General features: G+C 34.9%; 1 protein-coding gene across 2 annotated transcripts; it reads right to left on the bottom strand.

The window, feature by feature from the left end:
- Positions 1 to 2,472: 2,472 nt before the first annotated feature.
- LOC143606298 (putative sugar phosphate/phosphate translocator At3g17430) lies at positions 2,473 to 7,833 on the bottom strand. 2 transcript variants are annotated; one of them, XM_077082110.1, is made up of 9 exons: positions 7,559 to 7,833; positions 7,357 to 7,464; positions 7,221 to 7,252; positions 7,086 to 7,136; positions 6,947 to 7,008; positions 6,609 to 6,870; positions 3,082 to 3,347; positions 2,896 to 2,990; positions 2,473 to 2,813 (listed from the first exon to the last, which is right to left on the bottom strand). In XM_077082110.1, the coding sequence occupies exons 1-9, from the start codon at positions 7,640 to 7,642 to the stop codon at positions 2,640 to 2,642; spliced, it is 1,134 nt and encodes a 377-aa protein (XP_076938225.1). In that variant the 5' UTR covers positions 7,643 to 7,833; the 3' UTR covers positions 2,473 to 2,639. The 2 variants fall into 2 exon arrangements, with proteins under 2 accessions (XP_076938225.1, XP_076938226.1); XM_077082111.1 differs by having other exon boundaries at positions 2,474 to 2,813; positions 7,632 to 7,831.
- Positions 7,834 to 14,331: the final 6,498 nt, after the last annotated feature.

Raw genomic sequence — 14,331 nt, 5'->3', positions numbered from 1 at the left:
TAAAATGGCATAAGTGGCATTAATGGTTAAGCTGTAGGGGTAATTAATTGGCTAAGCTGTAGGGGTAATTAAGTGGTTGAGAAGTAGCGGGTTAGACAGTGGGTTAAGTGTCTTCGGACACGTATATGATGCATGTAGTGGTTGTATGATAAGTTGCTTGATTAACTAGAACTCACTCAGCGTAGCTGACTTTTAGTATGCACGCAGGTGAGTAGAATGAGACAGCTAGCTTGAGCGGGCACATAGTGGGCGAATAGGAGACTGGCATCTGAAGACTCAAGATGTTTTAATGTAATTGACGTTTATTTTGAAGGACAAGAATGTTTAATTAAGGCAAGTTTTGGATTGCTGTAACGTTTCATAGAAGTTTTTTATATTCCGCGAAAGTTTTAATGAACTCTGATTTGTAAGAACTGTGTTTATGAGTAAATCCGACGCTAAAGTAAGGCTACCGGGTTCGGGGCCTTACATATAAGGGTTGCCAAATAGACTAGGATTAATAGTTCAACCAACCAAAAGCGGTAAACACATAAGCATATAAGCATGTAAGAATAGAACACCAAATCGAGCATTTATTTAAGTAAAGTATACAATAAAGTTTGTTGTTTATGACTCAAGTATAAAGAATTTAGTTTGAATAAGATATGCAATATCACCCCTAAAGCGAAAGATGGAAAACAGGGGATGAAAGTACTCACATTCAAGTAATAAACTTGATCGTTAAAACGACGAGTAACCGGAAGGATGAGGTTTAACGAGCAAGGTCTAGATAAAAGGAAGTGTTGTGTTATAAGGGTTGTCTAGGAAGTCTTTAAACAAAATAAATAATAAATGCAAACAATTTAAAATTAAGGTTTAAAATATAAATATTTAATAAAAACATAAATATAGTCGTTTAAAATATAAGTTTGCTCGAATCCGGGTTAAAGTATCTAGCCTTAATATTTACTCAACCTATATGTTAAGTAATAAAATGGGTAAAAATGCTAGAATGCAAGTCCCTTTATAATATAGATACTAAAACGAGTTTTAACGAGTATTTCGGGTTGCTGGTTCGGGTCTTGATAATTGGTCAAACCCAAAGTCAACTTTCCAAAATAATGATTAATGTCTAAATTAATTAGGCCTACATCACAAAAGACGCATCTACCTTTTTAATTAAAAACATGTCATAAATATTGTAATTACGATAATGTCATTTCTACTGTGGATATTGATTAAACGCAAACAATTGTTCAGATTCATTTCTCGCATTTATCGCTATAAAATCACTTATCGCACAAACCATCCCCTATATATATATATTTATATATATATATATATATATATATATATATAATACACCAAACAAGGGCAAATTAAAACACTCGTTTTTAAGTAATTTACAACACTTAAAGCATGAGGTACATGTGTTAGTAAGGGTAAACATGTCTTTTAAACACAATTAATTCAACTTACAAGTTTGGTCCCTCTTCTTTAACCATATTATGTTTTTAATTTAACTTGTAAACTAACTTCCCACCCATGATTCTAAACAACTATAGCCTTTTCATAAGTTAATATTTTTATAAACAAATTGCATCATAAAAACGAGCATTTTATTCTCTTTAACTTGAATATGATATTGTTGTAATTTTTTTTCATTTTAAATAAATTAATATGTTACGTAGGGGTGTTCAGTGTCGGTTTTGATGATTTTTAAGTTAAACTTGTGAGTCCAACCGTTAATACTGATTTGTTGTCGTCCAAAACCAAATTCAACCATTGAAAGTTGAAACCGAATCGTTACCAACGTCCTGGTTCCAGTTTGGTTTCATAGTTTAAACTTTAATAATAAATTTAGTTTAAAATAATTAATAATTTAAATGTACCATCAATTTTAAATAAAAAATGATAATTTTAGCCACATAAATGGTAAATATTAATGGAAGATTTAGGACGTGATATAATAACAACAAAGATTACAAAAGGAATCATATTGCAATTAGGTTAATTTACAGTATTTTCTGATTTCATATGACCGGTTGCCGATATAAGCCGCGAACCAACCATTCACTACGTTTTGAAAATTTTGAAACCGAGCAACAAACCGAAAGTAAAAAAGAAAAAGAACAAAGAAAAAAGACCAATGACCGATTTAAACGATTTCAAGGTTTTAACCGAACCATAAACACTTATATTTGTACATGATTAGCAGGTTCAAACACCCGCTGCATCGCGCGGGCACCCGTCTAGTATATATATATATATAGCTTCGAAATTTACATATAAACTTTCAATGCAATAAATCCATAGTACCAACCGCCTCGACTAGTACTTTCTACAACACTATGTAAAGGAAAACGTTAGTCCATTCATTCATCTCGAACGTAACACACCTTTGAGTTATACGTCTAAAGTTGGTTTCTATGTAAATGGTCAGTTTGTATCATGTTGAGTATGTGAGATACCTAAAACAACATTTCTAATATTCATGTCCGACATTTTCATTTTGATATGCAACAAAAGGTAATTGTTGATCTCATAATTCAAACACCCTACCCCTACAATAGACACATCTGGTTTTGGTTTTGACAAATAAATTAATCAACATAAACACATCTCTAAGAGGTATTATATATCTATTTGGTGTATACTGATTATGCATCTCGGCTGCTAAGCTGTGAAAGCCCAATATGAGATAGCCTTGAAGACGCCATAAAAGGAGTCTCTTCGTCTACGTTTATATCTGATATTGAACTAACCGTATCATCATCAATGTTGTCATCGTCAGGTGCAAAGACGTTAGAAGACTTCTTCTCAATCCTCCATTCCTGCTATATAAACAAAATAAAGATCATAATCACACAAACTAAAAGATTATGTTTCTTTTAAGCATTCAAACGCAAAACTGACCTTAGTCATTCGTTCAGGGATGCTATCGGGAGGTAGTTGAGACGCTTTAACATCCTTCACCTTTATGTAGTTATACATAACTACACCACAAAGTGCTGCAAATAAAAATAACCACCAATCAGTAACACTTATATAAACTTCATATGCATAACAATTAACAAGTCAAACACACTTGATAGTTCATACCAATGGCATAACCAATAATATTCAGTCCGGTAATGGTGGATTCTGGAAATATGACAGTTGAAAGAGCTATGAGTGACCAATCTTTCAACACACCAGCAACTCGAATAGTAACCGCTCCAGTTCTACCAATCACTAGAAATATTGAGAAGTTTAACGCTAAAGCACATACCGCGTTGGAAAAGAATATCCAAAAGTTAAATTGTATCTGTGAAACTTCCATTTCCGTCTTCTCCAAGAAATACCAAGGCACAAACAGAAATGCAAAACTGAAACCCCAAAAAGAAGTTATACAATACATTGAAAAGAAGTTACAGAATCATAAGTAGGGGTGTTTGTGGTTCAGTTCCAAACCGTGAAAACCGTCCAAACCAGCAGTCGATTTGGCTTCACGGTCGGTTTTTTCTCTTAGCTTTCGGTTGGTCGGTTTCAAATATTTTAAACCATAGTGAACGGTTTGGTTTGCGGTTTACATCGGAAACCGGCCATATAAATCCGGACCGGACCATAAGGTTTACGTCTCTTTCAAGTATTCTATGTTAGATATGTTAATTTTTTTGTATTAAACTGATTAATATATAAATGAGTAAGCTCTTAACTTTTTTTAATTAAAGTGGCTAACTCTTCACTCTTTAACTTATTGAGTTCACTGTCAGAATCACGGCTCTTAACTTAGAAATCGAATTTTAGAATTCTGATATCCTATTCTTCTAACAGTTGAAATGCCCTTTTTGCTGCTGACATTGTTTTGCTATTGGTTCTGCTTTATGTGATTATGTTATCTAGTGTTCTCTTTTTATGCTAATACAGAGGAAGCTAATATTAAAAACATATATGTCAGAATTTCTAGAAATATTACGATAATGAGCATATTAATAGTATTGAAGACGATGGTAATTGAGAGATTCAGAGAAATGATATTGTTGTTTTGGAATAAATGGAAGGGTGATAGCAATAAAGCTAGATATATCTCAAACTGTGAAACCAACCGTTAGCAACGGTTCAGTTTTAAATTTCAATAGTTCGGTTTTGGTTTTCGATAATCAAAAACCGTTACTAACAGTTTGGTTTACGGTTTGACTTAAAAACCGTCATAACCAGGCCATGAACACCCCTAATCATAAGAGTAAACTACAGTTTTGGTTCCTCTGGTTTGCCCTCTTTAACCATTTCAGTCCAAAAATAAAAAATCTTATAACAAATCAGAGCCTGAGGTTTATATTCAGTTAGAGTTTTCAGTTTCGCCACTGGTCCTAATCCAGTTACATTTTTCAGTTAAATTGTGCCACTCACATGAGGGGCATTATATTTCTTTTTAAAATTTTCTTCAATCAATCCATTTTATATATTTTTTATGTTTCAAAAATAATATACTTGGAAGTAAAATAAAGAAATGTATATTTTTCAAATTAACGAAATATATTATCAATATGATATGCTTATAAGTAAGGGTGGCAAACCCAACCCAAATGGATTTTTTTGGGTTAAGATGGATAAACTTTAAAAGTAAAATGGGTTAGGATGTATCATAAAAATTCTTCAAGTGGGTCAGGATGGGCTGGAAATATACAAGTGAGTTTTATTTATAGGTTAAAATGGGTCAAAACAAAATATCCAAGTTATCCAAAATTTATCTAATTCAAAATACCCAAACTATCACGTGAGAAACAAAACTCATCCGAAACCCAAAACACGATCAAAATGAAACAAAAACCCCGAATCGACTAAAACGAAACTGAATCGAAATAGAAAAACGACCAAAGCGAAACACAAAAAACCGGAATGAAACCGAAAAACTGACCAAAACGAAAGAAAAAAGCGAAATGCAACCAAAAAGCTAACCAAAACTAAACAAAAACACCGAATCGACCGAACCGAAACAAAACTGAATTGAAATAGAAAAACGAACAAAACGAAACAAAAAAACCGATATGAAACCGAAAAGTTGACCAAAACGAAACAAAAAAAAGCGAAATGCAAATGAAAAGTTGATCAAAACAAAACAAAAACACCGAACTGACCAAAACGAAACAAAAAACCGAGATGAAACTGAACTGAAATAGAAAAACGACCAAAACAAAACTGAACCGGAATAGAAAAACGACCAATGCGAAACAAAAAAAAAGCGAAATGAAACTGAAAAGCTGACCAAAACAAAACAAAAACACGGAACCGACCAAAACGAAACAAAAAAACGAAACGAAACTGAACTGAAATAGAAAAACGACCGAAACGAAACTGAACTGAAATAGAAAAACGACCGAAACGAAACAAAAAAACTAAATTGAAGCTGAAAAACTGACCAAAAGGAAACATAAAAAAACTAAATGCAATTTAAAAACCGGATCAAAACGAATCACAAACACCGACCCGACCAAAACGAAACAAAAAAACTGAGACGAAACCGAAATAGAAAAACGACCAAAACGATACAAAAAAACCGATAGGACACCGAAAAACTGACCAAAACGAAACATAGAAAAGCGAAATGCAATCAAAAAGTTTACCAAAACAAAACAAAAAAACTGAAACATAACCGACTAATATAAAACAAAATGAATCGAAACGAAACAAAAAAAACGAAATGAAACCGAAAAAACTGACTAAAACAAAACAACGCTGAAAGCGAAAAAACTGAGAAATCGAAACCGAAATCAATGAAACCGAGCAAATACCGAAACCGACCGAAATGAAAAAAAAAAACAAAACCGAATCGAAAAAAAAACCAGAAAAACTTGAATCTGAACCAGTACAGAACGGGGTTTTTTTAATGAACGAGGATGACGGGGGAAACATTTTAGTTATTTTACAATTTGCATTTTTTATTTATATTTTGAGTTATTATTTTTTAATAGTTTTTGAATATTTTTTTGAGGGGTTTTTAAATCCCTTTGTATGTCAACCTTAACTTGGGTCAAGATGGGTTAGCTTTACCTATCTTGACCCATATCCATCATAACCCTCTATTTTAAAAATCCATCCTGACCCCATACCCATCCTGACCCGTACCCATGCTGACCCATCACCCAAATCCAACCCAACCCACTCACATTGCCACCACTACTTATAAGATATGAACGATGTCAACGAATACTTTTATGTTGCAATCAAAATATAAATTACTAATATTTTACATTGAGTACATTACTTTTAAAAAATAAAAAATATATATTGGAATGATTGAAGAAAAAATAACAAGCAACATAATTTGCTTTCTATAGAATTAAAAATCCATATACATAAGTTTAAAAGCACAATAACATTACAAAATAATAAATAAACAAATTTTACAATGTGTTTATTACAAAAAAAAAATTTAAATAAATCCAGGACTACAATGCCCCACATGTGAGGGGCACATGACCTTATACAACTGAACAATCTAACTAGAATCAGAGACCAATATGGTTTTAAAATTTAAACCTCAGGCCCTGATTTGTTAAAAGATTATATTTTGGACTGAAATGGTTAAAGAGAGAAAACCACAGGAGCCAAAACCGTAATTTACATTAATAATAAATTACAAATACCTGCATGGAGCTATGTAATACAAGCTTGTAATTGGGTTCAAAGTCAATCCCTTTTTTTGCAACAGAACCTGAGTCAAAACCAGCCTCAAAGCTTCTGCAAATATGCCCGTGCATTGATAAAGTGTGCCCACCACGTTGAAATGTATTTCCCCATAAGATGATATTACAACTCCAACACTGACAAGCAACATGTTCAAGAACACATCCCACCTAAGCTTGTCCGTGCCACATAGGACAGCCATGATAAGTGTTGCCACTGGCACTGTATCATAGTATTCATCAGTCAGTTATTTATTCTCCATCTAACAAGCAATATTTTGATGGGTTCTTTTACATACTTAGCGCTTTTAGCATCTGAATAAAGGCCACTGATATATGCAAGTAAGCAGTGTTGCCAAACCTGCAATCATGCCGACTCACTTTGTGTAAAAATACAGCCACCGGCATATTATAAAATAGATGTTTTTAGTTAGATACCAGAGACTTGATGCAAAAAAGGCGCTGATGGGAATTACACATGTTGCATATCTAACAATAACCATTTAAAAAAAAAGAAAATTTAGTGGAAGAATATAAGTGAAATGATTATATAATTTTCGTTAATTATCTTACATTTCAAATGTCATTTTAACAGGAGCAACAACCTGCAGCATCATAGGGAATATTCAAAACTTGAAAAATGCACAACATTAAGAAAATCTGAAGAATATCAAAAATGAAAAACTTTAAAAAAGAACGATACGGGCACCTTGAAAACACGAACAAGAAGGAATGCTACAGCTCCAGAAAAGCCCATGTGTATCATGGTAAGTGTGATAGGAAATGGAAAATTGAAGTATTTTTTAGAGAGAACCCACTGCAAATTAAAAAAAATAAGCTGTATGATGAAACTTCTTTTAAAATGTATATTAAGATACAAAATATTGAGACATATCATGCATAGTAGTTACCTTATTATACAAAATCACCCCAGATGACAGCAAAATGTAGATTAACAGGTAAAGGTAAGTCAAGAAAAGTGACTTGTTAATCATTTCTCTGACAGTTTACTTTACAAATTTGTAATCAGTTCCAAGATCTCAATTATACAATGAGATTCTCTCCCCAACCTAATATATAATATTTTGCTTCTCCTGACCAGTATAGCTAGATTTGTACTTGTATATCAGTAACATTATCTTTGTGATAATGTAAAAAGATAACCCCTGCAAATAACAAAGCCGAAAACCGGTAAATTTAGAACAAATGTAAACAAGCCTTGCATAGCTAGACCTGTACTTGTCTATCATAAATACTACTTTGTGACATAACAAATACTGAAATTGAGCAGACCAGCTAAAAGACTCATAACCTTGTCATTCACTTAAATATCAATGTTGCAGCTAAAATGCTAATCTAAGCGGGCAGATGTTCAGTGAGATAAGAAGTGAGAACATCTGAAGCACACTGCACATGTATTGCCAATAGAGTACAAGTAACCCAAGGTGGGAAAATTCTCTTAGAATAGATAAAGCGCATACCGTGTGACTAAAAAGCTCACTGTCAAGAAATGACAGTGGCGGTGTACTCAACCCTTTGAATCATAAAACTATTTGAAAAAACAATCCTAACGAGGTCAGTATGCCTAGGGTGTCAGATTATGATAAGCTAGCTCTTTAACATCATTACTCTAAATAAAGAGATTTTCTTTGATATGACATCAGTGCAGCCTACTTAAAGAGATTGGTTTTAAAATGCACACATCACACGATGCAATTCCATGATGCGCTGAGGGATCTGTTTTGTTATCATTGAGCTCAGAGCAAAACTATACATTTCGAGCTGGTAAACCAATAGTCCAAAAACTAAATAATAAAGCATTTGGGCTTTACAGGTGAATATAACAGGACAGAAACTGGCCAATATAATATATACAAAGTTAACAGAAACGTGGCTAAGTCAACAAAACGTGATTTAGATGAAACCCTAGAGTGGCAGAAATTTGATTTAGATGAAAATTATCCAATGTCAGCATAATAATAATAATAATAATAATAATAATAATAATAATAATAATCTACATTCAAGTAAACGAATAAGCATCGTAGTAATAAAACCCTAGAAATTAGGAACAAATGTTCTGATCTATAAACTGATAATGTGAAGGATAAGCGATGATAATAATAGTTGCACCTTTAATTATTAAGAATCCAAAACGCCAAGTTTGTAGCAGATAGATCTGTTCTGTTGTGGTGCGTAGAACAAGTGCACCGTGATTTATTAGATTAGATTAGATTAGATGAACACGCAGACAGACAACAGACAAGTAAATGAGTGTGTGTAGGGTTTATTTTATAAAAACACGGAGGAGACAAACCAGGTGTACGGCGTCTTATTATTGTTATTTTTTTTTTTTGAAAAATTCTCAAAATAAGCATTTATGAAAACATTTTTCAGGTTTTAGGTGTCATTTGCAAGAAATTTTCAAAATAGGTATATAAGCTAGTCGTGACGAGTAGTTTATGATTACACACGAGTAGTTTGTAGAACCAGTTAAAACTTGCCACGTGCCCTTAAACTAACCACACCGAGCAGATTCACTAATCATTTACCCGGCACGACTAAATAAGTTTCATGTCTCATAATCAACGTCCACGAGTAATTCATACGTCCTTTAGTCGCGGAGACTAGTTTACCTGGTTTACATTTCCTACACGAGTAGTTTATAAGTAATTAACTCGTCGCGACTAGTTTAACCTTACAATCTACTCGTCGCGACTAAAGAACTTATGAATTACTCGTGGGCGTTGATTACGAGGCATAAAAATTATTTAGTCGTGACGAGTAAATGGTTAGTAAACCTGCTTGTTATGGTTAGTTTAAAGACACGGGTCAAGTTTTAATTGGTTATACAAAGTCCTCGTCACGACTAGATTATAATACATATTTTATGAATTTCTCGCAAATGGCACCTAAATCCTGAAAAACATTTTCATAAACGTTTATTTTGGGAATTTTCCCTTATTTTTTATAAACAAGTTTTAACTAGTTTTAAGATGTTCACGTAAAACAGTTAAAAACAACGGGAAAATTCTCAAAATTAGCATTTATGAATACGTTTTTCAGGTTTTATGTGTCATTTCCAACAAATTCCCAAAATAGGTATTATAAAGCAGTCGTGACGAATAGTTTATGATTATACACAAGTAGTATGTATAATCAATTAAAACTTGTCACGTGTCCATAAACTAACCGCAACGACCAGTTTCACTAATCATCTACTCGTAACGATTAAATAAGTTTTAAGCCTCGTAATCAACGCCCACGAGTAAATAAGAAATCTTTTAGTCGCGACGATTAGATTTTAAAACTTTACGAGACACATGTAGTTTATCAAACTAACCACGATGATGCGTTAGTTTACCAAATATATCGAGCTAGTTAGTTTTACAAAATACCAACCGGAATGGTTAGTTTGATAGGTCAACTATTCGTGACGAGTAGATCTTGGTCAACGACTAGTTTACATTCACCAAACGAGTATTTTATAGTAATTAACTCGTCTCGATAAATTGACCTCGTAAACATTACGTATACGAGTAGATTATTTGTAGTTAACTCGTCCTGACTAGTTTTGTCACACCCTCAAAAACCACTAACGGAGTTTTACCGTCAGAGGGTGTGAACTAACAGGATCGGAATCATTAGTTATAATCAAACCATAAAACAAAGTTTCAAAACCATGAAAACGTTTACGAGTAATTAAATGCGGAAGCGTAAAACCATAGAAAACAATGTTACGTCACGCAGGATGACTTAAAACCCAATGATAACAGTTAAAAATAAGTTTGCATAGTTAAAAGTGTTTCAAGCAATGCATGTTCCTAAACCGCGCGCCCGCCTCGGCTACCTGAGAATAACATACTAAAAGTGTCAACACAAGGTTGGTGAGTTCACAAGTTTATATAAAATAAAGTGTTTAGCGTTTGCGTTCAGCGTTTTGCGTTAAGCGTTTTGCGTTACAGCGTTTTGCGTTCCCAGATAGTGTTATGTCAATTATATATCTATAGGTAGCTAGCCTATAAAACAAGTATCACTAAGTGTTCGACACCGAAGGTGACTGTTTATCATTTGCCTTGCCACCAGGTCATCCAGACCATGGTATGTGTTTAGCCAAGATTACACCCACTCGACCTCCAGTCGAGTTTAGCGTTGGGTGGGGTTTGTCAAACCCAGTAGTACTACTCAACTGTGACTCGCTATTATCCAAATATTAACCGGTTCGATGTTATGAAGGACTTTAGTTATTGCGTTTGCCACTTAGTCTTTACAAGTGATATATAATCTATATTAACAAAATCTTAAATGCGTTTCGGAGTATGTTATCTCCCCCAAGTGAAAAGCGTTTAAAAAGTTTAAAAGGGGAAAGTGAAACTCACTGTTTGCGAAGTATTCCCAAAATAATTCACCAAGATGCGCGTCACAGAAAAACTCTCTCTAGCGTTCTAAAACAACAAATAGATTTTTCTAAGTGTCGGAATATTATCGAGTCTCTAGACCCGGCACATAATACCTATGCACATAACATGTTTCGTGTTTCGTTTGTGAATCGTGTGTGACTTTAACAAAGGTATTTGTGATACGTTACATGTGTAAACAATTATTTACGTGTCATGTATCATAAAGTACATCACTAGCAATTACTCCCCGTAAGGGCAATTTGGTCAACACATAACAATTAGCTAGCAATTATTCCCCACAAGGGTAATTTGGTCAAAACATATCAATTATATAGCAAGTATCATGTTTCATGCATTTTCACAAAATTCAGCAGCTAGTTTCACCGAGACAGAAATCCTATTTGAAAGATTGTACTATCTCACCGATCATAGCATCACAATTAATTTACCAAAAATCATCACAAAAGCATATATGTCTTAGGTTTCCAGAACATATTTTATTATATTTTTATTCCAGATAGGTTTCTCACAATCATCAAATCATTACATCAAACTCATAACAGTCAAATTCATGCGCAACAGAATGTTATTTAAAATTCCCGTTAAACGAAAAATCCAATAAATGCGAGACCACTTGGGTTAGGTTCCTAACTCAATGAGTCAACTTCCAGAAGTAGAACCAACCCAATTGGTCTCGTAGTTCATGAGATATAACATTTACAAAAAAACCTAACAGCAGGTCTAACAGCTCAGCTTTGCACAACGTTTTTGTAAAATCATAAAAGTTAACCTTTACTTGTCCAAAAATTACAAGTTTATATTCTTTAGAAACTAGACTCAACCTAGTTTAATGTAGTATCAATAATCTCAACCAATTTTCACATTTACACCTCGTTATAGCCAATTAAACATCAATAACACAATCTGTCCAGAAACTGTTTGCATCCAAACTTAACATATTAACTATCTATGGACCATCCTTCATTCATATAACACTCTAGACTCCATAATCACTATCCATGCACATCAATTACACATTACATACATGATTAGGGTTTTTGTTTGAACTCAAATCAAAGACACAAGTAGTTAACATATAACAATATCCATTCTAGTTATCATATCATCATCAAATCAACAACAATCATATAAACTACATACACACATAATCGGCCTCTAGGGTTTTCAATTAACCCATTAAACATCGAAATTAAGTATAAAGGATGCATAGGACAGTCGTTTATACCTTCCTAGCACCTTAATCTTCAATCAAAGGCTTGAGAACTTGATTGTATGTGTGTATATAGGTGGCGGCAGCCGTGAGGGGGGGGGGAAAGAGGAGTCCGATCGGGATTTTGGGTGGGGAGAGAATAATAAGTTAGGGTTTATTATTATTATTATTTATAATAATACTATGCTACACTTTGGCCCCTCCACTTCTAAGTATTACTTATCTAGCTTAAACTAACTTGTTTACATCTTGAGTTAGTGTTTATAACGATGTTATCACACAACACATAAGTCTAACACATAATTATCACATAATTACTGTTTTGACGTTTTTCGTTTATTCACCAATCGTTTGCGTCAACTCGTTTGCGTTTCGGTGCAATTCCCGAAAGACTACACATGTAGTAAGTGTTAAGCGTCATTTAAACCCTAGTTTAAATGTAATGAGGTGTGCGTTATAGATTCAGTGATCTTAAGTTTGAATTGACGGAGTTGAGTTAACGGAGTTAACCTGAAATTGACGATTGTCACATCATTCCCATGTTAAAGAATTTTCGTCCCGAAAATTTGAGTCAAGTCGTGATGAGTGTCTGAAAAAGTAAGAAAAATTTTCAGTTTGTCATATCAACCCCTAGTAGAAAGAAATTTCGTCCCGAAATTTAATTCATACCTCCGGTGATTTCTGACGGTTTGCCGGGTTTCGCGGTTTTTTGTGTTTGGTTAGCTCTTCAAAAAGGTGAGGATACTTTTTCATCATTTGATCCTCGCGTTCCCACGTGAACTCCGGTCCACGTCTCGAGTTCCAACGAACCTTAACGATTGGAATTTTGCTGTGCTTGAGCGTTTTGGTTTCCCAATCCAAAACCTCGACTGGTTCCTCAATGAAACGTAACTGTTCATCAACTTGCAGTTCCTCCAAAGGGACTACTTGGGTTTCATCAGATAGGCATTTCTTCAAATTGGATACGTGGAATACATTGTGTGCGCCACTGAGTTCCGTTGGTAGGTCCAGTCGGTACGCCACCGGACCAATGCGCTCAGTTATCCGGTAAGGACCAACATATCGTGGGTTGAGTTTGTTTCGCTTACCAAAGCGAACCACACCTTTCCAAGGTGAAACTTTAAGTAACACTTGGTCATTCACTTGAAATTCGAGAGGCTTTCGGCGCTTGTCGGCGTAACTCTTTTGGCGATCTCGTGCTGCTGCCATGCGATTTCGGATTTGTACAATCTTTTCCGAAGTTTCGAGTACCAGTTCTGGACCAGTGATTTGGCTGTCACCCACCTCTGCCCAGCAGAGTGGTGATAGACACTTCCGTCCGTACAGCGCTTCAAACGGCGCTGCTTTAATACTTGCGTGGTAGCTGTTATTATATGAAAACTCTACCAAAGGTAAGTGAGGTTCCCAACTTTTTCCGAAATCCAATACGCATGCACGCAACATATCCTCCTGGGTCTGAATAGTTCGTTCACTTTGCCCATCCGTCTGAGGATGGTATGCTGTGCTCATATCACGGGTGCTTAGTGCGCTTTGCAGCGACTTCCAAAAGTGCGAAGTGAAACGAGAATCTCGATCAGAAATGATTGAGACAGGCACTCCGTGCCTAGACACCACTTCTTTCATGTAAACACGGGTCAGTCTTTCCATTTTGTCCGATTCCTTAATCGCTAAGAAGTGTGCAGACTTAGTCAACCGGTCAACGATCACCCAGATGGTATCGCATCCCGTCGGTGTCTTAGGTAAACCCGTGATAAAATCCATTGAGATGTGTTCCCATTTCCACATTGGGAGTTCCGGTTGTTGCAATAGACCAGATGGTTTCTGGTATTCTATTTTGACTCTGGCACAAGTCAAGCATTTGCTCACGTAGGTGGCAATGTCGGCTTTCATGTTCGGCCACCAGTAAAGTGCCTTTAAGTCATGGTACATTTTATCTGAGCCAGGGTGGATAGAATATCGGGACTTGTGGGCTTCGTCCATCACCTGAGTTCTCAACTCTCCGAACCGTGGAACCCAAATCCGGTTCTCAAAATATCGGACCCCGTCCGATCTG

This window comes from Bidens hawaiensis, unplaced genomic scaffold (genome assembly GCF_021521415.1).
Source record: "Bidens hawaiensis isolate Kalapana, Puna unplaced genomic scaffold, B.hawaiensis_p1.1 tig00074120_1, whole genome shotgun sequence".
NCBI lineage: Eukaryota > Viridiplantae > Streptophyta > Magnoliopsida > Asterales > Asteraceae > Bidens > Bidens hawaiensis.
This window is presented reverse-complemented; position numbering and strand designations above follow the sequence as displayed.

Excerpts from the sequence above, each read along its gene's own strand:
- LOC143606298 (XM_077082110.1), bottom strand. The coding sequence starts at position 7,642 with ATGATTAACAAGTCACTTTTCTTGACTTACCTTTACCTGTTAATCTAC. Across the intron at positions 2,991-3,081 it reads TATTATTGGTTATGCCATTG|CACTTTGTGGTGTAGTTATG; the intron begins GTATGAACTATC and ends TTTTATTTGCAG. Across the intron at positions 2,814-2,895 it reads TCCCTGAACGAATGACTAAG|GAATGGAGGATTGAGAAGAA; the intron begins GTCAGTTTTGCG and ends TTTATATAGCAG.